The sequence below is a fragment of the Chrysemys picta genome, chromosome 4, assembly GCF_011386835.1.
Source record: "Chrysemys picta bellii isolate R12L10 chromosome 4, ASM1138683v2, whole genome shotgun sequence".
Taxonomy (NCBI): Eukaryota; Metazoa; Chordata; order Testudines; family Emydidae; genus Chrysemys; species Chrysemys picta.
Window position 1 is genome coordinate 12,343,298 of NC_088794.1, and position 27,190 is coordinate 12,370,487.

The window sequence follows — 27,190 nt, forward strand, 5'->3', positions numbered from 1 at the left end:
CAGATAACTCTGAAACTATAGAAAATTATGGTGATCTTGAAGGTGGATAGTCTTCAGAATCCTGTAGGTTGAGGGTGGATTCTCCTAAATAAAATAAGGCAGTGCAGTTATTTAATTATTATTACCATACTGCTTATTTAGTATTACTCATTGCATTCACTGTCACTCAGTACTACTTTAAAGGTGAAATTGTAAAAGGAAGATCTGCCTATTTCAGCTATTTATTTTTTTTATCACAACTGCATCTAAAATGATAGTACCATAGAGTAACAACTATATATATTTTTGCTCAAACATGGGAATTCAAAAATAGTCCAGAAGGAAAACAGGCAGTCCTTAAGAAAGAAGTATGAAATAAAAAAGTTTACCAACCTGAAGATCCTGCATGTTCAGACATGTTCCTTTCATCATCTTCAACGCAGCTTCCTCCTGAAAAGGAAAACTTCTTATGATGTTGTTTCATTTGGGCAACCAGGCCTTGCATTTCTTTGTTGCACTGTTTGCATTTTGCATGCATGCCTGTCTTACCTACAGGTAGAGGAACTTCATTAAAATATTCCCAAACTTGGTCTCTTTTACGGCCTGCTGCCATTATAGGGTTTTTCTTCTAGTGAGATAATGGTATGGTAGATCTCAAATCGATGAAGGCTACACTCAGAAAGACCTCAAGACTTCTGGAATATGCTGCTCAAACAGTTTCACTTTTGTTTCTACTGCCTATCCCTCCCTTCTCACAATTATCTCCAGACTTCTCCTTGTCCAGATCTATTTTGCCCCCAACAATCTTCTGTTCATTGAATTTTTTGAAACTTTGCACTTTTAGAGAGAGGTAAGGGATTGACTGTGTACTCAAATTTGCAGAGGGACAATAGGGTTGAGGTCTGTTATATCTCACCTCTATAAATTATGTATTTATTTATTTTAAAACATTTTTGCTGTTAACAAGCATGTTATCTCTGGAGACACAAATCCACAGTTTTAGAACTGCAAAACTAAGCATCTCTGTTGGTATCTTCTAGACTGAGCACTGAGTCCCATTGGGTAGATAGAAAGATTAACCTAAATAATCTATACAGAAGCCCCTGGAACCCTATGAGATTGGTCCGTAATCCATGAACTATTGGATCTCATTTACAAAACTTTTCTTAAACATTACATGAATATATTGTCTCATACTATAGAATTTTTATAATCCCTATTCCATGAGGTGGTATCTTTGAGCTATAATGTAGTTTTAATTAAAACTATCTTTAGATAGGTTTTTTTCCTCAAAAAGCATTTTATCAAAAAAATCCAATTTTTTAGATTTTTTTTATTTTTTTTATTTTTAAATCCTTGATTTTTATCCACCCTGGTTAAGGGTGACTTGATCACAGTCTATAAGTACCCACAGAGTACCTAGCAGAGAATGGTATCACACAATCCAATAGCTGAAGCTAGACAAATTCAGAGTGGAAATAAGGTGTATATTTGTAATGGTGAGAGTAATTAACCATTGGACCAATTTACCAAGTGTCATGGTGGATTTTCCATCAGTGACCATGTTTAAATCAAGATTAGATGTTTTTCTAAAAGGACAATTTTCTAGGAATTATTTTGGGGAAGTTCTGTGGCCTGTGTTATACAGGAGGTCAAACTAGAAGATCACAGTGGTCCCTTCTGGGCTTAAAATCTAAAAATATATGAATGTCCTTTTTGCCATAAAATCACACTAAGTAGTTTGTCTGTTAGGATTGTCCATATTGGGTTCAGTTACATGGGAGGTGCCTCATCATCCTGTCCCCAATGTATGGGCCGAGTGTACATGGTGGGTTGCTTTGCTAAATTGGAATGCATGAGGAGTTTGATGTGGTGAACTCCTAAGCTGTGAGGAGCTGCAGGCTGGGCCATTCAAATAGAAATTTTCTCCAAGTCTGTAATGAGGTCCTAGATTTGGCCTTCACACTCAATGTCACATTAACATGGCCATATTCAGTACTTTCTCTTCATGCACGCATCTGCCCCCAGCATCCAAGGTAAAGCACTGAAGTGTACCATTGCACTGAACAAACAGCAAGGGACTCAAACCAGCGTGTGGACAGATCTGACCTTTCTGTCCCCAAAGCACTGATAGAGATTAGGGAACCAGAATATGTGTAGTTGCAAGAGGAGGTGGTGTGAACAGCCTGTCCTTGGAGTCCAAATAGGGTGAGCAGATAGCAACTGTGGGAAAAAAAACAGGACAGGGGGTGGGGGGTAATAGGCGCCTATATAAGAAAAAGTCCCAAAAAGGGTGACCAGATGTCCCGTTTTTAAAGGGACAGTCCCGTAAGTCCAAACAAAAGCTCTCGCTTACAGAACCCAAATAATGCTGGGTTCCTTTCCACCTGCAGTAGGGTAACCATATTTTCCAAAGGGAAAACGGGACACTATGTGGGGTTAGTCCGAGCCCTCACCCCTTCCCCCATGCGAGACTGCCCACTTTTGTCAAAAAAAGTCCTGGCTGTCCTGACAGGGCTTAAAACAGGAGATATGGTCATCCTAACCTGTAGAGACCGTACTCAGCTGCAAACAAAAGGTATTTGTGGGAAGAGAAGTAGCTAAAACTTGTCAGACTGAAACTGGCCCCTTTTGCCTTGATCTGCCACTCTCTTTTCACTTGCACCAGATTATTATTAAGAGGCTCTTTGCCTCAGTGTCTGTGATAATCAAACACCCACCCCATGCACACATGCTCATGGTTTTTGCTCTACCTCCTGCTCTGATGTGGGTGCCAAATTAGTGACCTCCAGAGTTTTGTGGCTCACAAGGGAAACAGCTCAGAGGCAGAAAACAGGGCCAGATTAACCCATAGGCTAATAAGGCTATAGATTTAGGGCCTCCTATTTTAGGCACTACTGTCGGCCCTCCGTTCCATATTGAAGTAAGAGTTGAGCAACGGTAGTGGGGCATTAAGAATTTTTTTGTCTCATTAGATATTGCTTTGTACAAATTAATCCATCAAGATTGTGAATTCAATTTATGGTGGTTGTGATTTTGTCTTTGCGGGCTAAGTAAGTGTTTGTGGGTCCAAGCAATATTGAACTTCATACACGGTAGGCTTGCACTGGACAATAGAAACCATCTCGAAAAAAGGAGGATGGCAGAAATTGAAGGAGGCCAAAGAAAGACGGAAAAGACAAGATGTAGTGCTAGAAGGTACTCCTTCTCTCCTAACGTTTTTTCCTCCTGCTAAGTCTGGTGGTGAGGAAGTCTTGGTGAATACCAACCCAAGTGAACCTGCTGTGCCTGCACCTGATGAAAAGGAGCAACCTCCTGTGACCTCTCTAACTGCAGTCTCACCCCACTCCTCTGAACACTTTCCCAGTGATAATAATACAAAAATATCCTTCTCCAATGATCCAGGCGAGTAGGACATGACTTCTCAAGATCTCATTGCATATTGGACTGAGAAGGACCCGCAGAAATGACAGAATCTAGATGCTGATTTTTCATTGACAAAGCGAGAGTACACCAATCAGAATCCTTATCTGATCAAATCAATGTTTGAATATGTGAAGCCTAGCAAACAGATTGGCAAGCGAGAATGGCTCATCTATTTGCCTTCTAAGAAGAAAGTGTACTGTTTTTATTGCTGCCTGTTTTCTGATACCAAAAAGTGGGGAATGTTCTGTGAAGACTTCAGTGATTGGAAGAATACTGCATACATTACCAATCATGCAACGAGTGAGCAGTATACATTGTCAGTTAGCAGCTATCATGCCCAAAAGAAAGTTAGTGACAGAATTGATACCCACATGGAAAATCAGTTTTTGGAAGCTCGTGCTTATTGGAAGAACGTTCTCAGACACGTAGTTGAAACCATAGTTTTTCTTGCTGAGCATGGTCTGCCATTCCGTGGCTCAGATGAGACTGTTTGATCGAAACACAATGGCAATTACCTTGGTGTTCTAGAGCTAATCACTAAGTTCGACCCTTTCTTAGCTCAACACATCAATGAACATGCAAATCGTGGAAAAGGCCATACATTGTATCTATCAAAGATTATTTGTGATGAATTTATTGCACTGCTAGCAAAGAAGACACTATCCGCCATTGTAGATGAGATTAAAGATGCGGGATATTTTTCAGTGTCTGTTGATTCAACACCAGATGTGTCACGTAGGTCAGCTGACTGTCATCTTGCGTTATGTGCTACCCAGTGGACCAGTTGAGCATGTCATGATCTTCATAAACATCACCAGCCACACAGGGGAGAAACTTACCTATACCTACTCATTTTCGGTGAGGAAATCGGGATTGACATCAGCCTTTGTCATGGGCAAAGCTCTGACAATGCAAGGAATATGAGTGGCAAATATTCAGGGATGCAGGCAAAGATAAAAGAGCGCAGTGCTTTGGTTGATTACATACCATGTGCTGCACACTCACTCAACCTTGCTGGCCAGTCTGCTATGGATTGTTGTGTTGAAACAGTTTCTTTTTTTTTTTTGATTTGTCCAAGAATTGTACAGTTTTTTTTTTCTCTGCATCAACCAGTTGTCGGATGATTCTTAGAGATTCACTACCAAAGGGATGCCCAGTGCCCAAATCGTTCTCAGGGACACGGTGGAGTGCCAGCGCTGAAGCTGTGAATGCAGTTGTTCTGGGATACCCCAACATCCTTGAAGCGCTAGAGAGCATCAAGGATGATGAACCTCAAAAATCAGCAACAAGAAAAGATGCGAAGATCCTGAGTGATGCAATGCGCACGTTGGAAACTGGTATTTTTTGTGAGCTCTGGAATGATATACTTCAGCCTTTCTAAGCTTGCAAAGTGCTCAGATTGATCTTTCCACTGCTGTAAACCTAATGAGGAGTCTTGGAGCTGTTCTTCAACAAATGCGGGATAGTTTTGAGGAGTATGAAATTCAGGGGGCTGCAAGGACTGCTAACCGTGAGTATAAGTCAGTCAAACACCACAAAAGACAAGACATGTGACGATGCAACTGCCCACTCATTCAGCGACAAGGAGGCCTTCAGAGTTAATACCTTCATCACAATCATCAACAAACTGAAGAGTTCATTAGAGGCTCGAGGCTTACAAAAATATTGACAAAACCTTTAGTGTACTGACCATTTTTTCGCCTAACATTTTAAGTTCCAAAATCAGTGAAGGAATCAAACGTCTGTGTCAGAATTACCCAGATGATCTCCCAGTAGATTTTACTAAAGAATTTCTTCAATTTGTTGAATTCATATCACCGTCAGATATAGAGAGAAAAGATGGCAAAAGCAAATCTATTTGGATGTACCAAGTTATCACTGAATCCAATATGACAGAATGTTTCCCAAATGTTGAAACTGCTTTACGGCTGTATTTGTCACTAATGATTACTAACTGTAGTGGAGAATGTTCCTTCTCTCTTCTAACAAGGGTCAAAAATGACCTCCGATCCACCATGACTCAAGAGCATCTCAGTGCTTTGTCCCTCTTGAGCATTGAGAATGAAATCGTCAGGTCTTTGAATTACGATGACATCATTCATTACTTTACCTCAGTTAAAGCTAGAAAAAAAAATTGGTTGTTTTGAAGAATTGAGTGTAGTGAGAGTAGAATAAACTTGTTAATTTTACATAAATAATATGTAAATATGTATGGAGATAAATGTTTGATGACTACGTAATTTTTTTTTGCAATATGTAGTTCATACTTAGGCCCTTCCCTCCCATTAGCTTTAGGCCCCTTCTAACCCTAATCCGGCCCTGGCAGTAAGAGCTGAAGATGGAGGTGGTTCCCCATGCCTCCCAGCCTCTTTGAAGGGAATGAGCCTAACACAGGCCTCTGACTCTGGAGTTTAGGTTACTGATGACCCAGGGCTCCATGTTAGCGATTGTATTAGGTTGACTGGAACGGATCCCTCATTGATCTTGTATGGGCCTAACTCCATTGAGTTCAGAGGGGATACTCCTGGTTATATCAAAGAAGATCTGAGTCAGAACCTGTGTCTCTACGCAGGGTTGTGAGGGGGATGGGGTCCGTACAATGCTATTTCCCATACTGCCAGTTGATTCAGTGGCAGCAGCTATCACATTCCCACACTCTCCCGCTGTCCTTCTACTTCACACAGAGTTCTTCTGCCTTGCTTTTTAGTGGAAATCTATTTCTGAGCTTGAGGCGGCCTCGCCCTCATACTTCTTTGTGTTTGGTGCAGGGACATATCTCTGTCTCCATTTCCATCACTTAGTCATAGGAAGGCACATCCTGTTCAGAGGAAAGGACCAGGTAACGAGTTTGTTTTCAGGCAGTTTTTAGACTCATAGACTTTAAGGCCAGAAAGGACCATTGTGATCATCTACTCTGCCTGCCTGCATATCGCAGGCCACAGAACCTCCCCCCACCCACTCCTCCATCCTGTAACGAAAGATTTGGTGTCTGTGCGCATGTGAGTTTGAAGAAGACATTTAAAACCTATTTCAGTTTTGGCTTTTTAAAAATCTCTCTTATTCATATTTTCCAGCTAGAGGCAGCAGTGTGTGTCGGGCATCAGCAATCCCTGAAAGAGCAGGGATGGGTTCTGGGATCTCTTGAATGGGAGATGTATGAAGGTGACTTTTTTTGATTGGCACAGCCCCTTGCAGCCACCAGACCAGGCAGCCCAATCTGGGAGCTAACAGGTTTATTTAGCGAGTGCAGTGAGAGGCACTTCCTATAACACGCCTTAAAAGGGACGCTTCGATGAGCGGTAGCAGTTTAGCTATGAGTCATGTGAGTAAAATGCTAAAAGCCTTTGCCACTGAAGCAAGAGCAAATCCAAATGCAATTAGGACTCTTCAAAGTGGTCAGAGCCCCAGGCCCCAAAGAACCTCATCTGATCTAGCTAGAAGCAACATGAAGGGAAATAGGAAAGACTCTAGCCAAGATATTCAATAACCGATGAACGAGGAGGCAGAAGGTAACATACAGAGCAAAGTCCAGGAAATTTGCATCACTATTTACACTGCACTCATCACCATGGGAGCTGAGTGCCCCCTCAGAAAATGGCAGACGTGACATTGGGCGACATGATGAAAGATGTTCTTGAGGCATGTCAGATAATATGATTTACCCTCCTCATCCTATGCATGGAGATGAACTCTGATTCAGACCCATGTACATCCCCACCTTAAACCCAGTCAAAAACCTCTTGCAACGTGCATTTACAATGGCATGAATTATGCTAAGACTCTAGGTAAATACTAAGCTGCATGGTGCTAAGATGCTGGTAAATTCAGAATCTTTGAACTGCAAGCACGTTCAGGAAATCCAACTTCTCTGGTGTAACAGCTGGTGCAGCTGCTCCTCCATTAACATTTCAGTCATTACCACAAAAATAACCTGCTTACTAGCTTTTAGCAGGATTTATATTGCACCAATTCTTGGTATTGATACACCTCTACCCCGATATAATGCGAATTTGGATATAATGCGGTAAAGCAGAGCTCCGGGGGACGGGGCTGCTTTACCTCGTTATATCCGAATTCATGTTACTGCAAGCGGTTCCTCTGCGCCCCCCCGTTACTTGCTGTGGCCCTCCCCAGGGCCCCCCACCCCGCCCCAGCTCACCTCCGTTCCACCTCCTCCCACGTGCGCACTGCAGCTCAGCTTCTCCCCCCTCCCTCCCAGGCTTGCCGTGCCAATCAGCTGTTTTGCGCGGCAAGCCTGGTAGGGAGGAGAAGCGGGGCTGAGCGGCGCGCTCGTGGGAGGAGGCGGTGGAGCGGAGGTGAGCTGGGGCGGGGAGCGGTTCCTCTGCACCCCCCCCCACTTGCTGTGGCCCCCCTGCCCAAGCTTACCTCTGCCTCCTCCCACAAGCGCGCCGCTCCGCTTCTCCTCCCTTCCAGGCTTGCTGCGCAAAACAGCTGATTGGCGTGGCAAGCCTTGGAGGGAGGGGGGGAAGCGGAGCTGTGGCGCACTCGTGGGAGGAGACGGAACAGAGGTAAGCTGTGGCAGGGGGGGCCGGGGAGGGCCGCAGCAAGTAATGGGGGTGCGCAGAGGAACCATTCCCCGCTCCAGCTCATCTCCGCCTCCTCCCCTGAGCACGCCGCCGCCGCTTCACTTCCTCCCCCCCTTCCAGGCTTGCCAGGCCAAACAGCTGATTGGCATGGCAAGCCGGGAGGTGGGAAGCTGGGGCGGGGAGCAGTAAAAGCGGTTCCTCTCTCTACCCGGATGTAATGCGATCTCACCTATAACACGGTGAGATTTTTTGGCTCCCGAGGACCGCGTTCTATCGGGGTAGAAGTGTATTACAGAGGGAGAGGGACAGAAAAGCCATTGGGATTTTGGACCCTCCAGTGTGGCACTTTAATGACAGCAGTGGCATGGCAGTGAGATCGTCCCTTGCTACTGGACAAGCGAGCGGGAACTCTGCCATGGTTTGAGTAAACTGCAGTTCTGAGGCTGTCAGTATTGTAATAAGATTATGATGATATCTTATGGGACTGGATGAAAGTTTTTGTTAACCTATAACTATTTTCTGTAGAATTTTTGAAGAAATATTTTCTGTTTCTCGACTAGCTCTGCTATTTTGCCTAGCATCCCTGTGTGCTGAATATATTGTGCACAAATGCAGAGAGAGCCCCAAAGAACTTGTCCTCCAAAAGAGAGATGCCACGATGCACTGGGGAATGCAGAGGTTTTAATTATTTCCCTCTCAATTATTCCTACACCCTTCTGTGGGGTCTCTGTGCAGATTTGGATGCTGCAGGGCCTAGTGCGTATTCAATGCTGGCAGCTATATGAATGATATAGATTCGGGTCAATTTTAAAAAATAAAATGTTTAACATTAGAAAATAATAAAAGTATGAAAACGTACAGTGTACAGTTGACTCTGAAAGCAGGGCTGACTGTGCCCTCTAGTGGGACAACCGACCTTAGCATCCCCATCCCCCACATGCTAGTGGGATGGAAAGTGCTGCAGGCTCATTTTAGCATTTGATATGCATTAAGTATGTCTGAGTTCCCAGCCCCCATGCAAAGATGGCAAAGGCTGGAGTAGTAGGGTGCTGTGCCGGACAGCAGGCCTGTTTGTGGTCAGTGCTGTACCTGAAGACAAGGCATCATAGATTCCATTGAGTAATGCGCACCCTCCTTGCGCTCTGACTGAAAGCCTGCAGCCAGGCTGAATTATTATCCATTCATCATTAAACAATTTACAAATAAAATAAGATGTGATCTCTGCCTGGAAGAGGCAGCCCCCACCTGTCTCCTCTCCCCCAGATAAAGTCTAGAACACACAACCATGCAAGTGACCTCATGTCACTTAGAAGTGCACAGAGATGCTGGAGATGGCAAAAGCTGAATAGCTCTCAGAGTGGGTCAGAAATGATCACTACAATATTTTCTATAGTACTGTACTTTGGCCAGTCTAGTTTTAAATGTATGGAGGTTCCAAGCCTGTGTCCCTCAGTGCTAGGGGCCTTTCTGTGGTCTCCCCCCTCTTCTCCTCTCCCACCTGATCAGGCTCACCCCAGCCTGCTCCTGAGACACCTTGCAGTATCCACTAATACATTATATTTTATGATTGTCACTGTTTCTGACCAGTCTTCATGCCATACAAATTCTGTACAGGCAAACCTCCTTTGGCCAGATGGCCCCAAGCTCTTCTGGGAACAAGTCCAAGAGAGAGGTTAGCCAGAGTTTCTGGACAGTACCCACCACTCCCAAGTTATCTCTGAAGCACTTAGCTGTGAACAGCCAGCCAGACTATGGAGGCAGTTCACAGTGTTCCCACCAGCTACTGCAGGGTCACTCGGACCATGTCTGATGAAATCGAGGGCAAGATGAAATCTGGCTGGAGGCAACAGGCCCTGCAGGAGGTGCTGCCTGCAGCTCCTATGAGAATCTTGGACTGTGAGTTTTAGGCTGCTTGCCCCTTTCATACATAGCCACTTTACCAGACCATCTGACCATGGTTTGTCTCTTTCTTTGACACTGCCTAGTATAACACATGCTGCTTGTGCTGGCAGCTTCTGTGGAAGAAAGTCCCTGGCCTTATGCTGATAACATGAGCCCCTCTCCGCTCTTGGTGTCTGACATTTTGGCATCTGTATCAGTATGCTATAAGGGCATGTGTTGTGCTTCATATGATAGTTAACGGATCTGGAGTGTGCCTAAGTGGCCCTGCTACTTATTCCACAGGAAAGAAGCCACGCTCCAAATAGAGAAGCATCTCATGTATCCAGTGACCTACTGAGAGATGCCCCGTCTCTGTGAAAGTAGAGCTCACCATTGGGATTCACAGTGGCTGACCCTTAGCAGCTCCTTAGGGAACGTTGACTTTTTATTGCCAGTCTTTGTCCACAGGAGTTGTAATGTGATGGTCTCACTCCATTTCTCCTGAGGCATCAGTTTTCCAATAGGCCCCACACCTCGTTTCCAGTAGCCAGCAGCATCCTCCAAAGCTGAAATACTGCTGCCATGGACAGCACCATGCAATAGAGCCTGTGCCTTCCCTTCTGGAGGAGACAGAGTGTCGTTAGCACGGTGCCCAGCCATCCCAGCAGCATGGTTCCGTGGGGCTTCCCAAACTCACCCCCTGCACAGCAATCCAGTGTGTTTCCCAACCACCCACTGGGCCAGCTGGCAAAACCAAGCCCATAAGCTTTAGAAAAGCTATGGAGGTTTCTATGAGATGGGTCCCATTAGAGGCCAGGACAGGTGCTTCAGTGTCACAGGAATTCCGTGTGGCAAAGGCTTTCTCCTCCACAGAGAACGTACACTCCAGGGAGACGTGATCCTGAGCAGTGCTGACTTTAGAGGATTGTATTTCCTGCTCCTTGTTCTGTGGTGACTAGCTAGAAGACAATTCTATATGATGTGATGTATAAAACACGGTCCCTATTGGTGGGCAGTAGAATTCTTGCTGGACTTCGCAGGTTTCCATACAGGAGACCTGACAGATGGAACTCTTTTCATGCTGGCCTTTGTGGAGCTTCCTTAGGAGATCTAAGGAGGTGACTGGTTCCCTTTGGGGGACACAGCAGCCCTGCTGAGGAGCTGTAGAGATAGAGGGGACTGTCCCCTGGGGCACAAACACAGGACTGAGAATGGATGACAGGCTTCTTCCTGCCAAGAAAAGTGATGTAATGCCTGAAAGGCTGTTCTGGTTGAACTCTTCTGAGACTGACTGGTTCTGGTTTCCCCACAGGGCTGTATGTGCTCGTGGGAGCAGGGGCGTTGATGATGACAGTTGGATTTTTTGGGTGCTGTGGAGCAGTGCGGGAATCTCAGTGCCTGCTTGGAGCGGTAAGTAACAGGCTTGATGGACCATCTCTCTGCTGGAGGTTATTCTGATGGTGCACCTCTGAAGGAGATTTCTATTTCATCACTGGTGGGAACAGCTCGTGGGTCAGAGATCAGTAACTTGATTTTACTCCTCATAATGAGCAGATACTTTATTAACCCAACATCTCCAGCAGGTCCCATTCAAGAGCTTCCATGTGTGAAATTATCCCCTTGCTAGCTTGACTCAGTTGCTGCCTCCTGGGACTGCCTCCTCTGTCACTTCCACCATCTGGAGCCACCTCCTGGGGTCTATTTCTACCTCATCTGCCCTTTATCTCATTGAAAATCTAATCTGAAAAGACCACTCCTTCCCCCTTGCCTCTGCCTGCTAACACCTTCCTCCCTCTGCTGTTGTGTGTTATTGAGCCTTGTGGAATGATTTGGGATGCATAGTTTGTATAAAGGGCCTTATGTAAAATAAACTAGTACCAATTCTGTTTCTCCTCTGCAGTTTTTTGCCTGCTTGCTGGTGATATTTGCTGCTGAAGTCACTGCTGGAGTGTTTGCATTTATAGGCAAAAAAGCGGTGAGTAGCAAGGTGATTCTGATGTTATGGACTGGGTTTGGATTCCTGCTGCTTACTGATCTGAAGAGGTCAGGGAAAGACCACATTTTAGGGAAGGATTCCACAGAAACAGGAGGACTCTGTGACCCTCTAGACACAGAGAGCTCATGTTGTCATGAGCCTGAGAAGCTGTGCTTCAGAATGGGACAGTCTCCACTCCCACATATGAACAGAAAATCCAAATGTATAAATAATCCCTGTATGTGAGAGTAACATCGACTTCAGAACTGCCTGGAGAGCTGTAGGGGAGTGGGTGACACTCTGGGGAGTTGTACATAATCAAAACAATGAACATCTCTTGTTAGTGAACGTCTCCTGGGTTCTGAGTGCCTGGCAGACATATAGTAAACAAGTGCTGTAGGGTTCTGCCCAAGTTCTCATTAGCCCCCAAGAGCCTGCTCTCCCAGAGCATCTCTATTACTATTTCAATCCACCAGATCGCTAGGGATAAAATAATGTAGAGGAGTCGCTCATGACTCTAGGGGCTGGAGAGGGAAGCCAGGGATCTATATTGGATTTGGAGTAGGATCTGTTAGGCTCCCAGTTGTCTCCAATTCAGTATCTCACTGGACTTGTCTGATTTCTGCAGGCAGTACAGGAGGTCCAGACCATCTATAAAGAAGCTTATGATGACTATGTGATGGACGTGGGGAAGAGCAACAAAACTCTCATTCAGTTCCACACAGTTGTGAGTAACCCATGTGAGCTTAAACAGTGCTCACCGTGGTGGCGTCCTTCAAAAATCAAATGCCAGGGTTTGCAGAAGGGTGACTGCTTCCCACTGTCTGCGCCCTAAGGGAGTAGAATTGAGGGGTTTGTTTAAAGGTGACCTGGTGGCTCAAGTGTATGCTGCTTGCTTTAGGTGCCAGAAGTCCTGGGCTCAAATTGCAGGTAAGTACTAACCCTGGAAGTGAAAACTGCTAGACCTTCAATTTCTGAGTGAAATTCTGTGGGCTGCTTTATACAGGAGGTCAGACTAGATGACCATAATGATCCCTTGTGGCTTTAAAATCTATAAATATGCAAATATAAATATGAAAAAATCAGAATGGGCAGGAAATTTCTGAATCAAACTGCATTTAAAGGGCTGCATCAGCCCCAAAGGGCTCTCTTCAGCACCAGCTATCAAAGGGATTTTCTACGTGGGGAGTTAATTAGGATTAACTGTTGCTAACTGTCATGCGTGGACAAGCCTTAAGGCCAAACTGGCCCCATGCCTCATTCACATACTTGAGGAAAGAATACCCTGTCGTGACAATACTGTGGCCTCCTGCCCCCCAAAGCAAGGAATGTTCCCTGTCAGTTTCTGAAGTTATGTTTGGGCCAAGTTCTCCCTAGAGAAACTAATGGTGAATTAATAATGTCATCACCAGGGATCTGGACAATGACATTTGTTACCATAGAAATGAAGAGGCCACAACCAGGAGTGCAGTGCCAATGATTTCTCTTGTACTTCAGTTTATCAGTGTGTTTCCTCCAGCACAACATTACACATGCCCTTCCCCATCCATCCTGTTCCTTATAGCCATAGTGCTGAGTAACTCCAGTAACACACAACAGGGCACAGGCTTAAGAATAATCTGAGGGCAGTGGACTCCATTCGCCTGAGTCCTGGGCAAATCTGGTCCCCAGTGCACTCGAGGTGTCATTTGCCCAACTAGAAAACAATCCGCAAAAGAATCTACAACAACCAGCTTTGGCTTCTCCAGCAGGGTCCACTCCAGCTCAACAAAGAGGCCTTTTTCCCGCGCAATGCATCGTCACCTCTCTCTGTCAGACACCTGGGACAGTTAGCCCTCATGTCCCTTGCTCAAGAACTGGATGAGTTTGTGAGTGTCCCTTAAACTTAGCTGAACAGTAGCTGTACAGACACTAACTAATTACTCCCTTGTGAGAGCTCGTAAACCCGTCATGGTGGGGACTGAGTTCACCTCTGTCTGTATAGTGCCTAGCACAACGTCCTGCCCAGGGCCCCCACGCCCTACTGTGATGTAAACAGTATTAAAGGTAGGTCCTGTCATCATTCCCATTGTACAGCCAGGGAATCTGAAGCACAGAATGAGAGACTTGTCCCAGGCCACACAGCAAGTCAGCGACCAAGCCAAGATCAGAACTTAGAGTCCTACTTGTGCCCAAGTCTGTGTTCATTTCGTCAAGCCATGCTGCCTCCCATAGAGATCAAACCCTTTCTTTTGTCACTGTTATATCATTCCAGCATTCTTCATAACTAACATTTCACAACCTCTGAACCTCTTGTCCTTCTCCCATGCCTGTTAATTATGACTCAAAGAGGAATTCCAAGCATTTTCTCAGAGATGTGTCAACGGGAAAAACAAACCCACTGAAACATTCTGCTGATTTATCACTGGCCACAAACCCAACAGCATATTCTGTCTGTAATAAAGATTCTAGCGTATTCTGCTGCAGCTTCAGCATGGTGCCCACATTTCTACACATGCCGCTTGAACTATTTGTGTTTTCCTGGATAAAGGGATTTAGACACTGCTAGGCCCTCCATGGCAGAGATTTGTATTGCCTTGAACAGTCTGGTCTGTTTGTCAGACTATCTGAACTGGGCCATAAAGTCCCTTCCAGGAGCCTTTTTTTATGTACATGTTTCTGGATGTTGGTATTTACTTGTCCATTGAGAATTGAGACATTTGAAATTAAAGGAATTTTGAGAATTTGGGCCACATTCAATGTACATGAAAATCTAGTCAAGGGAGTGGAGTTACCAAAGAGGGATAAATTTGTGCCCCTGTCTCTAGTCTTTCCTTTTAGTTACTGGCCCACTTGCTGCCATTGAATGCAGAGTCTCAGTAGGAAACTAGCCTGTAGTTTCTCCCTTTTTTGACTTTCTCTCTCTCTCTCTTTCAACTGCGTAGCTTCAGTGCTGTGGTAAAGAAAGTGAGATTCAGGTGAAGCCCACCTGTCCAGAGGGCATCCAGATGCCCAAGGTAAGTGTCTTCTGCGCTGATTGTTTTAATTACCTCTCACCACAGATATGTCCGTTTGAAACAGAAGTTTCTCTGACACACAAGGAGCAAAAATAGCACTAATGATGACACTGGGACTGACTGAGGTTTATAGCCCAGAGGACCTAGCTGGGGAAAGACTATGTCCACAGTCAGATCAGCCGGCTTCAGATGATTCAAATATCCTTTGTCCATATCAGAGTTATTTAAGAAGAAATTGAAGAAATGTACAAGTAGAATCATATTTCAGGAAAGTCAGAGCTGCTATCTGCCTTGAATAGGCTCCAGCACCCTCTCAGCCATGGGAAGCTCTGTGCAGCTGAACAGCATGGAGGCAGAGGAGAGTGAGGGGTCAGAAATGTGAACACCTCTTGCTCTTGTTGTCTGCAGCCTCCCTACCACCTCCCCAGGTAGCTGTGGCAGTAATGTCACAGAGTCTGAAGAGCAGGGGCACTTAGATGTTGGTGTCTAGGAGTCTGAATGAAAGGCCCGATGAAGGTTGAATTATGGCGTGTGCCTGTCTTCACTGTGCTCAGAGGACCCTGGCTAGGAATGTGGCCAATTAAAATGAGGGAAACACTCTCATTTCTAGTTTTTTGTGGCACCTGCCTGCAGTTGCATCATTATCCCAAAAGGCCATATTCCCCTGATTTAGTGTATCCAGACACATAGCTGGCTTTAACTTCTGGGGAAGCTATTAATGAAAAACCCACATGTGAATGCCGTTGAGATGGCACCTGGGTATACAAAGGAGTATGGTGAGGACAACAAAGGAGATTATTCCTGGCAGTGTAAAGCCTATTGATGGCTCAGATGAGGGGAGAGTAAGCTACCTAGTAGCAAGAAATGTCCAGGAGGGCACAAGGCATAGAGAGGCAGGTTAGCAGACAGGTCACTGTGTTAGCCTTTCTCTATGTGCATGAAGGCAGAGGTTCAGGGAAATTATCTAGAAATATTTATCTAGGAGCTAAGTGGAACTTTCATTCTGTTTTTAATAGAACTGCCTGGATGAAATCCAGAATGTAATTAACTCTAATCTGCAGTTAGTTGGAATCGTTGGAATTGGAATTGCTGGCATCACAGTGAGTAAATACATAATATCATTGTCTTTTCTGTCTATATGAAATCCCTGCACCCTCCCCTGAGTCCATATTTCCTGGGAGATGCTCTGCAGTAGCTGCTGGGGAGATTTCCATATGATACCAACTTTCCCTGACACTTTCGATGAGTCTTTTCTCTGAGAGTCACTCTACTCTCCACATACATTTTGGAGAGTCCCAGTTTTACCAGTTTATTTTTCATCCTCATAGAGTGAATACAGACTATCTAGGAGAAATTCCACTTTGTTACTGTTGTAAATAAATATAAATTAATAACTTCAGCCAAAAAGGCTGAGTGTACTGAAAAGCAACCAGCTATCCTAAGATTTCACCCATTCCAACCCATTGTCGGCACTGGTGTTGTTTGTCCCTAAATATTTGGATCCAAGCTGTACACTCATAATGGATCTGAACATGAAGGAAGATGTGTGATTTAACCAGTTGCTTGTAAGGAACTGATTTTCCCAGGTCACGCACACTAACAATCTGGTGAAGGAAAACCTGTGATATTGTGATAGATGTTCATGGCTTACCTGGAAGCTAGAAATCAGCACATCCTCATTCCTAGTCCCATTGCTTTAACAGAACTGAATTTAAACTAGGCAGGTGGCTTCAGGATATATCCCTCTTCTAACTGTTAGGTATCCAGATTAAACAACACCATGTTGTCAGTGACTGATTCATCTAATCGTATCCCCAAAGCTTCTCACTTCACTTGTTTTAAACTCCATCTTCTCTTGCAAAGTCTGCTTTGCCATTTCCAAAAATCTGCGAGTTCATAATTGAGCTGTGTGGCCACTAGATGTCACACTAGTGCACGAATCCAGCAGGAAGACCCATCAAACTGACAGGCTTGGAGATTAAAGCATTTTCCAGCCTGCATCTGCTGCGATCTGCTCCAGATTCAGCAGCCAATGACCGCCTGAAGACATAGGATGAAACCAGATTTCTGAGGAATTACACTCCCACCTGCTCTCTGGAGGAGGAAGTTAATGGAGTTACCTGGACTTTCCAAAGCTCACTGAGTTCAGATGTGGAGGGAGGGTTCATATATTTCAAACTGAAGAGCATAGTAATATGGTCACTACACCTGACCTGTGGGGATGGAGAGAGGCAGGGGGGTTTAAACATTCTCAGAAATATGGGGCGGTCATAACATCCAGTTAGCCACAGGCAACCTGAAATGTGACTTTTCTAAAATATAATGGCATACATGGAAAATATGGCAAAGCAATCCAGATGGGACAGGGTCTCAATAACCAGGCTGTTCAGTGCCTAAGAGTGTGTGTACACTGCATATAGGGATCTAAACTTCATAACTTCCCATTGAGATGGGCACAGATACGGTAAGAGAGGATGTCAGATGCCACGCACTTGGGGTCCTGCATTAACTTGACAACTCTCAGGTATCTGGGCTGGAAGGAGAAGCAAGTGCTAGTCCGTTCCTCCCATGTGGTAAGACTGGCCAGCTGTCGCCCTTTGTTCCTGGGGGAGGGATTCAATGGTATCGCTTGCCTGTTTCTCATGACCATGGATGAAGTCTTTGCTTATTGCCTGTAAACTCTGTTCTGGAGGTAAAAACTGTGACTAGGAGGAATTACTAGAGACTCTAGCACCCTCCATTGGATTCCACTTTAACCTTCCCCTGCAGTTTCCTGTGCTTTAAGACTATGGATTCTACTTGCATGCAATTTATAAACTTGCCTCATGTACAGTAATTATTAAGAGTTTAGGTTTCTCTCTAAACCCACAGTATCCTGCAGCAATCCCATACGTTAGCCTGTCTTTACACCCAGAGCTCAGCTCTGCTCTTATTCAGAAGTACACATGATACTCCATGAACAGAGACCTCCTATAACCACGTTTCTGTGCTAGACTGAAATTCAAGTCCTCTGTTGCAGTGCTGGATTTGATACCAGTGATAGTGCTGATCTTGTGTCAGTGCAGACGACGTATCATTAATAGTATTAATGATCTCCCCAGTGATATTTGGGAAGGGGATTATGCTTACAGAGCATTTAAAACATCTATGACACTGCTATGGTCGTATCATCTTAGCTCTGAGTAATGGTGATGTCTCTTGCATGTTAACTGTCTTCTTTCCTGAGACTTGTAGAGAGGAACAGTCATCTGTGCCCACTACCCCTCTGTGAAGATCATTAGATTGTTCTGAAATGACAGTTTTATAACTACGCCTACTTTTGTAAGAGGGGCATCTCATGGAAATCTCTAAATCACATTCCTTCTCTTTTAGATCTTTGGCATGATATTCAGCATGGTTCTCTGCTGTGCTATCCGCAATACAAGAGACATGCTCTAAAACTCACTGCACAATTTCTATGCTCCGGGACTTCCAGACTAAACTTTACAAGATGCATTCTCTGAGTTTAATAATTGTAATATATTTTTGATTAGTGTTTTAACCAACTGGGAGGAAAAGGCCCCATTTGGTGAGTGTGACTTGCATTAACTGTGTTCAAACTTTTAAGTCAGAAAACTGAAATGAGTAAAATGAGGGTTTAAAATGTACTTTCTTAAAATGAAAAGGCAAAGGTGGTACCTAAAATTAAATTGTTTTTAAATATTTTTGCATATATACGGCTGAGTGCCTGCGTATCTATATACATTGGGTAAGCACCTGCCTGTCTCCACATACGGATCTGCAAGAGTGCACAAGTACAGATATCTGTGTATCTATAGTATATTGTGTGGGTGAATGCATGCATATGACATATGTTGTGCGGGCACATGTTTGCATGCACATTCCTGCACTTTCCCCACTCTGTGAGAGTGTGCATACAGCCCTGGCATATATCCAGGTTGAAACCCTTTCATAGTGAACCCTGTTGGCTAATAATCAGTGTAGGAGCAACTGCCATTTTTAAAATAAAACCTTTAATGTAGTTTTATCCAATCTCCCCAAAACTAAAAGGAAATACAATTAATAAATTGGATTTATTCAAATGAGCTGATATCTAAGGGCCTGTTCCTGGAAGTATGTACTCCATGTGAGTAGTCCTGTTGACTTCAGTGTCACATGCAGGAGTGTTGGTAGGATTGGGACCTACATCTGAACAAAGAAGGCTTCTTGGGGAGTCCTAGGACCAGGCAAAAATTGGAGGGTTAAGAGAGAGATGGGAGGCTGATGGGTAATGCAGAGTCAGTTATACCAGGATAAATTGTGCCTTGGCTTCCCAACCCAGTCTGTGTGACAAAATCACAGTTATGAGTTTGAAAGGTCTCTAAAATCCGATTAATTTTTAAAGCAGAGATTTCAAAAGAAAGGGCGGAAGAGAGCTGAAGCTGACAGTCCCACGCTGGGAGCAGCTAGCATGGACGTATACCTGTACAAAGGCCGATTGACCCCAGAACTCCACACAGCACAGAGGCTAGTGCAGGATTGGAGCCTTTATCCAGAAAAGCAGCAAAGTTGTGGGAGATCTTGTGGCCAAAGGCTGTGGCGAGCTGTGCTGTAGGAGACACATAAATCATGAAGACTGTTAGGGAGAAACAAAAGTGGCACTTTAATACCTTAATTTCTGCCTCTGCTCTGAACTACTGCGACTATCACCACTTCAGCAGGGCTTTTACCTCAAATCTCTCGCCCTCTCCTTTGGGTATAAGGGGAGGAAGTAAAGGCAGGACATTTTTACAATCATAAAGAGTCATTTTCTTATTCGCAATTATGCTTTGCGGGTAAGAGATGTAAGAATTACACTGTATCCTTGAAATACCTCATGGCTTGAGTTTACATAGCTTGCTTCCATATTTTTATTTTTCTTATTTATTCACAATAGAATGTTCCTTTTAAAACATTCAACAGCCTGGAAGTATTCTCTCCATAACGGGAAAATAAAGTATATGCGAGACTAAGGCTAGGCCTACACTACGGGGGATTGAGGGGTCGACCTAAGATACGCAACTTCAGCTACGCTATTCACATAGCTGAAGTTGCGTATTTTAGGTCGACTTACCTGGCTGTGAGGAAGGCGGCGAGTCAACCGCTGCCGCGCCGCCGTCAACTCCGCTTCCGCCTCTTGCCACGGTGGATTTCCGGAGTCGACGGCAGAGCCATCGGGGATCGATTATATTGCGCCTTCACTAGACGTGATAAGTCGATCCCCAATAGATCGATTGCTACCCGCCGATCCGGCGGGTAGCATGCCCTAAGAGTTTTATATTTTTGGCTCATTTCATTTGGGAAAGCAGTCTCTTCCCCCTCTTCCCCTCCCCCCAAATGTTTCAGAAAGGGGGCTGTGCTAGAGATGTGCATGAACTCATGTAGCAACCCTGCCTCTCTGTCTATCCTATCCAGCTTTCTAATGCAATTGTGATTTGGTTTTCCTGGGTTCCAAATTAGAGAGTAAGTATAATGGAGAAGGGCTCGTCTCAACTGATATCTGAATGAAATGATCCCTGCTCTCCAACAATATGGTGCATTCACTATAATAGAGTCTTTGTTCCATTGAAACATACTGGAAGGATATAGGACTTCAAGAAATATTTGCTATATCAGAGCATCTGCATGAACCTAAGTGCATGTGTTCGTATGTAATACATGTACCCCAGAGTGTGCTGCCCTCACAGTCCCAAGGAACCTCATATTTATACCACCTCAAGTTTATTTTGGTGGTGGAAATCATTCTAGTGTTATACCTTTTCTGCAATTCATTTAATAATATTTGAGTGTCAGACCTGCCTGTCCTTTACATTTGCCATTTGTGATTTCTCATGGGCAGCATTTGAATGGCCATTGATCTCCTAAGGCAGCTGTGTTCCACTAAAAGTAAAGCAGCTGGGCATGCAACACACTGCCATGCCAGGAATTTCTGGGCTTAGCCTCAGGCTCCCCAAGCCAACATGGAGACAGTGTAGCTGGCTCCAAGGAAGAGAGCTAGGTTTGCATCCTTCTGCAGTGACCTCACTGGAGGAGAGTCCTATGGAAACACCTTGTATAAAGGTAGGGACTGAGGGTACTGCACGAGCCAATGGCCAGAACTTCAGGGCCTGACAAAATAGTTCACTTTTAGGAGAGAGTCTGAGTCTCTAGACAAGGCATAGAGCCCTGTGGCAGTTATGTGGAGCTGGGAAATACCCTATCAAGAGAAGGCTGGCAAAAAATAGACATAGCTATACAGAAGCAGTTGTCTTAGCCTTTGCCGGTCAAATGAAAAGGTCTTTGCAGACCAGCAGGCTGTAAATAACACATTAGACAGACATGATGGCATTATTGATCTTTTATTAACTAAGACCTAACCTTATTGGCACTGTTCCTTTGTGAAAGGCCAATCTGTACTATCCTATCGGGTCTCATGGTCTGGATAGTACAGATAACTGTAATGTTCACTGCATCCCATGCGGGAGGGCATTTACCGTACAGGCAGATCCATCTCTCTCACGCACACACACAAACACCCTTGCCATTTTAAAAAAAAATCACTGAATCTTGTTTGGCACCAGAACAGTAATAAATAGCCAGAGTTTGCTTCCTTTTTCACTTACAGCAACATGGAGTCCGTCTGGAGATGCCCACTTCTGCTTTTGAGATGCACCAGTACAAGGACTGGTGCTTGCAGAAACCTTCCTTGCTTGTTTACCTCTAAGTGCCTTTTAGAAACAGAGAAGAGTGCCAGTAAGAAAATATATTTCAATAAATTCAGACTTGAATCATCTTGCTTTCTAATGAAATAGGTTTTTTTTTCTATACAGTGTGTTCATATTTATATACGTAACAGTTATGTGTACTCTGGGTTCCAGTGCTATCCAGGAATATTGGATGCACTTTGTACTGAAGATCAGGAACATAATGATACCAGTTTTATTAGTTTAATTCTCTGGATTATGATTGTGCATCAGGCCAGGAAGCAGCATATTTAAAATGTCTATCAGTGCCTTTAACAGTGTGGCCTTCCCATCTCGCCATTTCATGCTGTTGTTTTGTAGACAGTATATTACTGTATTAGTAACAGTTTCCTCTATCTTGTATTAGCATTTGAAGGACATTTTACCCTTATCCAGTGGTTACTAGCAACAGAAGGTGAAATTACTATTCTCTCTGCCCCTTATAATAATTATTAGGATTCTTCTGTAGTGCTTTACAAGCAATAACTAATTAGACCCTTCCTTGGCATTTCTGTGGCTGGACTGAGCAATCCTGTTTATAATTCAGTTGTGGTTGAGCTATAAATCCAACCCTGACATCTGGGAAGAAAAGTACCCACAGTTTCTGTGGAAATATTCCCCATTCATTGTGCTGCTTCCCCTTTGGTTTAAATCTGGCACTCTCATTTTATTCCCAAGCTCTGCACTTCTGCCAGATGGCCCAGCACTCTACCCAACATGCTCCATCTGGCTGTGAGAAGGAAACTTTCTATGGCATCTGAATCAAAACCACCAAAAAATATAGTCTGTGCTAGAAAATCAGCACATCAGGATTGAATTCACTCAACCCAATTCTGTCCTCAGATACATACATGCATGAGAACATCCAAGGCGCTGATAAAATCAGGGCTCCCACTAGACCAATATCCTGTCTCTGACAGTGGCCAGTACCAGCTACTTCAGAGGAAGGGGCCAGAAACATCTGTAGCAAGCAGCAGCCAGTAGGGGAAGTTTCTTCCTATTCCCATCAATTGGCTTATTATTCTCATTATTCATATAATTGTCTAACATTTTTTTAATTGTACTGAGCTCCTGAAATTCTCATTGACCTCTGTAGGAGCCACATGTGCATATTTGAGGGCAGAATTTGACTAGTTTTGGTAGCCTTGTGGGGCCAAGCAGGACCTGAGTGGAGTAGATCCCTGGAATATCCACGCAATAAAGAGCTGTGTTTCATTTCCAGTTGTCCTACTGGAAACAAGTGGGATTGTTTCATGGCAAAATCTATTCTATCCGTACTGAAAAAGAAACAGAACTGTTATCTGAACCCTTTTAAACCCACTTTTTGTGGCCTTTGGGAGACTAACTCCTTTAAATTTTATTCTTATTAAATGTACATTATAAACACAGCTCACCATCAAATCCTTTCCCCTTCTGTGTTGGTGCATTACAATGCTCCTCCCTGCTAGACCAGGATTGTCTGAGCCACCCATTTCCAATATCGAATGCTTCTTCCTGTATTCCAAGTGCTAACATTAGGCAGGACTGGGACATCATGTTATTGTTGTAGAGCCTATGAGGGCAAGAGCATTTGTCTATATGAGAGTTTCCCTGAGTTGTAAATGTTGGTCAGGTGATTGTGCTGTTGCTGAAACTAGTTTTCATTTGACATGTTCTGAACTGGCTTTTATCGACTTTTCTGTACTGAATTTAAAGATTCTAATAAAAAAATAACCTGAAATAAAAGAGAAGTGGAGGAAACAAGTCTTTGAAGTCCAAGTTTTTGTGGTCTCAGAGGAGTGCTAACTGGGCCTGTCATTCACATACACACAATATATATTTCACCCTGCTTGTGAAACTTCCAGCTGTGGGACCCCCACAGTTCTTGTGTGAAGGACAAAATTCCAAACACTGCTGCCAGTGATGCACTGGAAATAGCCCTCGCCACCACACTGAGACCCTTTGCCCTCATTCTATGAACCTTGCAAGCCAGAACATCCTATGCCTTGTTTCTCGGTAACAAATCAGACAGCAGTACACCAGCCCAGAACCCAAGACACTAAGCGCCAGCTCTGTATTTAACAGTGGTGGGGTGTCCGTCTAACTGCAAAGCATGTTTTTCTGCTGTAACCCAGCATCATAGTAACTGAAGGGCACAAAGATCTCTGGGGAAAAAAACTGCTGTGATAAACTCTCTTTGTCTTTATACACTTTTTCCTAGTTCTTTCCCTTCCCTTTCATATCCTGGCCCCATTCTCCAGGTCTTTCCACACTCACATTGGTTGCTAAACATTCCCATTCACTCTGTGATCCCCGTCCTATCTAGATCAAACCACAGCCCAATAAAGCTCCCATAGTTTGAACCATGCTCAATGGCTTTTCAGTATTGTAGATGAACACAAGGAACAAAGTTGTATAGGGAAGGGATATGTATTAAATAAATCCTGAAATTGAGGTCCATCTGAATTGAGCTCATTCTTTTCACACATTATTTGTATTACCACCATGCCTTAGTGATGTAGTAGGACCCCCATTATGCTAGGTGCTGTACAAACAGAACAAAAAGATAGGCCTTGGCCCAGAGAGTTTACAATCTAAGTATAAAACAGAAGGCAACAGAAGGATACAGACAGATGTAGGAGTACAAGGAAACAGTGAGACAATATTGGTTAGCATGCTAGGCAGGAGTATTCATTGTCAAGTGTTTTTGTAGCCAGCATTGCAAATGGAAGTTTTGAGGGATTTGGAGGGGGATAATGTGGTAGCTTTGCAGTGTTTACAGGTAGCTCCTCCCAAGCGTGAGGGGCAGAACGGGAGAAAGCATGAAGATGCTTGTTTGAAAAGATAAGAAATGGACAATGGGGATTGGCAATATTGGCCAGTTGGAAGTGGGAGTCAGCCTTCTTTCATGCCTCAGGAAGCTTGCTCTTCTCTAAACTCCCTGCAGTTTGTGGAGTATTCGATCATGTGGTGACCAGATCTGAATACAGTATACCAGGTGTGGTCGGTCACACTAGACCTGTATAAAGAAGGTCACCTCCCTGCTTCATGACAGGATGATTATGTATATGGCCCAAAATTGTTTGGGGCTTTTTTGCAACCATATCACATTGCAAACTCAGATCTAATTATGTGTCACTATCTCCCCTAGCTCCTCATCAGTATTGCTTTCCATGTTTTTCCCTCTCATTGAAATATGTATTTTGAATCATTTCCCTCCCCCCCCCCCATCCACTGTATTAGCTGCATTCATCCAAGGGGAGCCTGTGACCCTATCTGTATGTATCCCCATGCAAGAGGGCCAGGGGATCACTGCTGTTAGCGAGTTTCAGTTGTTCCAATTGATTGTCATAAACTGAATCGGATACATATCATGTAAGGTATCATTGGAAAACTAATAGCATACTGATCATTAATAGTCTTGTGTGGTATATGTATGGTAAATGCCCAAGGGACATACAAATATGAAGGAAGTGTGAAACTAAATATGTTTAGCAGACAAGTCAGGCAGGGTAAACTGGTTCCTCTCAGGCAAAGGACAAGCTGACACCTCCAGCAGATGTAACCACAGTTGATTAGCAATGACATGTCAAGTGGCCATTTATTTGCATCAGAGAGGGTAGGAACAGATCAATTTGCATTTTAGCAAATACCAGCAGAGGAAGAAACCAGCATGGAACTTCCTTCACCACCAAACTCCATGTTGAACTTGAATAAACTTTATTTTGGGGGGGCAACTTTCAGAAGAATCCATTTCAAAAGTTCACGGAACTATAAAAGAAAGAAGCAAAGAACCCAAGTTATCTTTCACCTATGAAGATAAGGGGAACCAGCACCCTGTGCATCTGTGGAAGACCCTGACTGAGAGACAGTCAACCATGCTGGACCAAGAGTGATTGGTGAATGAAACCATCTTAAACAAAGGCTGTACTTTGCTAGATTGTTTTAGACTTTTAGAAGCATGTTTTTTGCTTTTATTTGCTTGTAATCTTCTCTACCTTTATTTCTTTTACTTGACATGACTTACCCTATGTCCTGTTATTAATAAACTTATTAATATGCTGTATATGAATTGAAGTGATTGTTAACGCCAGTTAATGTGGCAAGCTGTTGGGTACTGACTTTTTAAAGGTGCAAACAAACCTTATTATGCTTCTGAATGGTCCAGGAAAGGATTGGACATTTCAGGGCACATGGTTTGGGGAAAATTCAGGACTGGAAGTGTGTTTGAAGTTACTTGGATAGTAGTAACCGAGGCTGGTGGATACCAGTATGGCTGGGATGTAACAACAGCTCCCTGAGTCTAGCAGCCTGCTTAGCACACAGACTCTTAGTAGTCGCTTGTCTAATGGCTATCGGTGTCCTGGTGTCCAGGCTGTGAGTCACAGCAGGAGAACATTGAAGGCACCTAGCTCCTCACTGGTCTGGATAGGACAGAACCTCCTAAAATTTTCTGCCCTCATGCCCTACTTATATTTTTACTCTCCTCATTAATATTTGTAACTTGTCCCAGTTCGGGATTATCTGTGAATTTCATTAGCATGCTGTTTAATTCCTTCACCAAATCCTTACTGAAGATATTATATAGGAATAGGCCTAACGTTAGTCCTTGTGGTACCCCAACACACAGTTCAATACTGACCTTTGTCATTTCACATTACCTTTTTTCCTTTTAAATAGGTTTTCATTCCCCTGAGTGTTCTTAGCCAAACCAGTCTGAATTCATTTGAAATTATATTTTAAGAGACAGTATCAAATGCTTTACTATTCAATTTTATGCTAAGGTTTAATTTTTAGAACATCCCTCCCCCAACACACACACCATGCTACTTATTGCTTAACATGTCATATGGCTGCTTCCCCACCAAACAACTCTCTGTACTGTATTCCATGTCACCCCTACACATGGAACACCTTTCCTCAGCTAGTCTGCGAGACCACCATTCTCCCCTCATTCAAATGCCTTCTGAGCCCCCTCTCCTCTCCACCCTGGTGATTTCAAGTGCTACAATGGTTTGGCTATATAGTTTCAGAACATGTGCATATATGTGTATAAATCATTATAGAAACTAACTAGTCTCATTAAAATTTGTGTTATCAGGACATGGACAATCATAACCTGGTCTCCTTACTAGTTGTTCCCACTTCCTCTAACTTCTGTATCCATTTACCCTTACTTTAGAGTGTTTGCTCTAAGTCTTCCAGTGTCTCATCAGTTGTTCATGATTTTTCAAAAGCAACCAAGGGTGCAATAAATTCGCTGGCTATTCCCCTTGCTATCCTAGGACATATATAATCTGGACAGGCAGATTTTTACAACTGTAATTTTACCAAGTATTCCCTTTTCTTCTCTTTATAGTTATTTTTACTGGACCTGCCCTACCAATTTTTCAAACTTCTTTATATTTTGTGTATTGTTAACTGCTCCTTTTTAAGTTGCGTTTCAGTATCAGCCATTATTGAGGTTTCCAATAATTTCATCCTCCCCCTTTACTAATTGAGCTTCATTCTCTTTAATATTGTAGAAGCTGTTCTTATTCCCCTTATAATTAAAAAGGTACCATTTTTTTGCAGCCTTGACTCACTATTTAAAAAATTTGGTTCTTAGAGTCAATCTTTCATGAAGCCAAACTGGCCACTTCTTGTTCCTTGAATGTTTCTTTTTCA

General features: G+C 43.7%; 1 protein-coding gene across 4 annotated transcripts in view; it reads left to right on the plus strand.

Annotated features, from left to right (window-relative positions):
• TSPAN2 (tetraspanin 2) overlaps window positions 1-26,702 on the plus strand; it is a 52,206-nt gene extending 25,504 nt beyond the window's left edge. Inside the window, exons 3-9 of one of the 4 annotated variants that reach the window (XR_002889317.3) lie at window positions 11,146-11,243; window positions 11,734-11,808; window positions 12,437-12,535; window positions 14,733-14,804; window positions 15,821-15,904; window positions 18,177-18,372; window positions 21,427-23,287. Coding sequence is in view for 3 of the 4 variants with exons in the window: in XM_024108286.3 (XP_023964054.2) it covers window positions 11,146-11,243; window positions 11,734-11,808; window positions 12,437-12,535; window positions 14,733-14,804; window positions 15,821-15,904; window positions 21,427-21,525 (527 nt within the window). In the remaining variant the exon portion in view is untranslated. Of the gene's footprint in view, window positions 1-11,145; window positions 11,244-11,733; window positions 11,809-12,436; window positions 12,536-14,732; window positions 14,805-15,820; window positions 15,905-18,176; window positions 23,288-25,043 lie in introns of those variants that run through there. The other 3 variants (XM_024108286.3, XM_008171674.4, XM_008171673.4) reach the window with 3 other exon arrangements.
• Window positions 26,703-27,190: the final 488 nt, after the last annotated feature.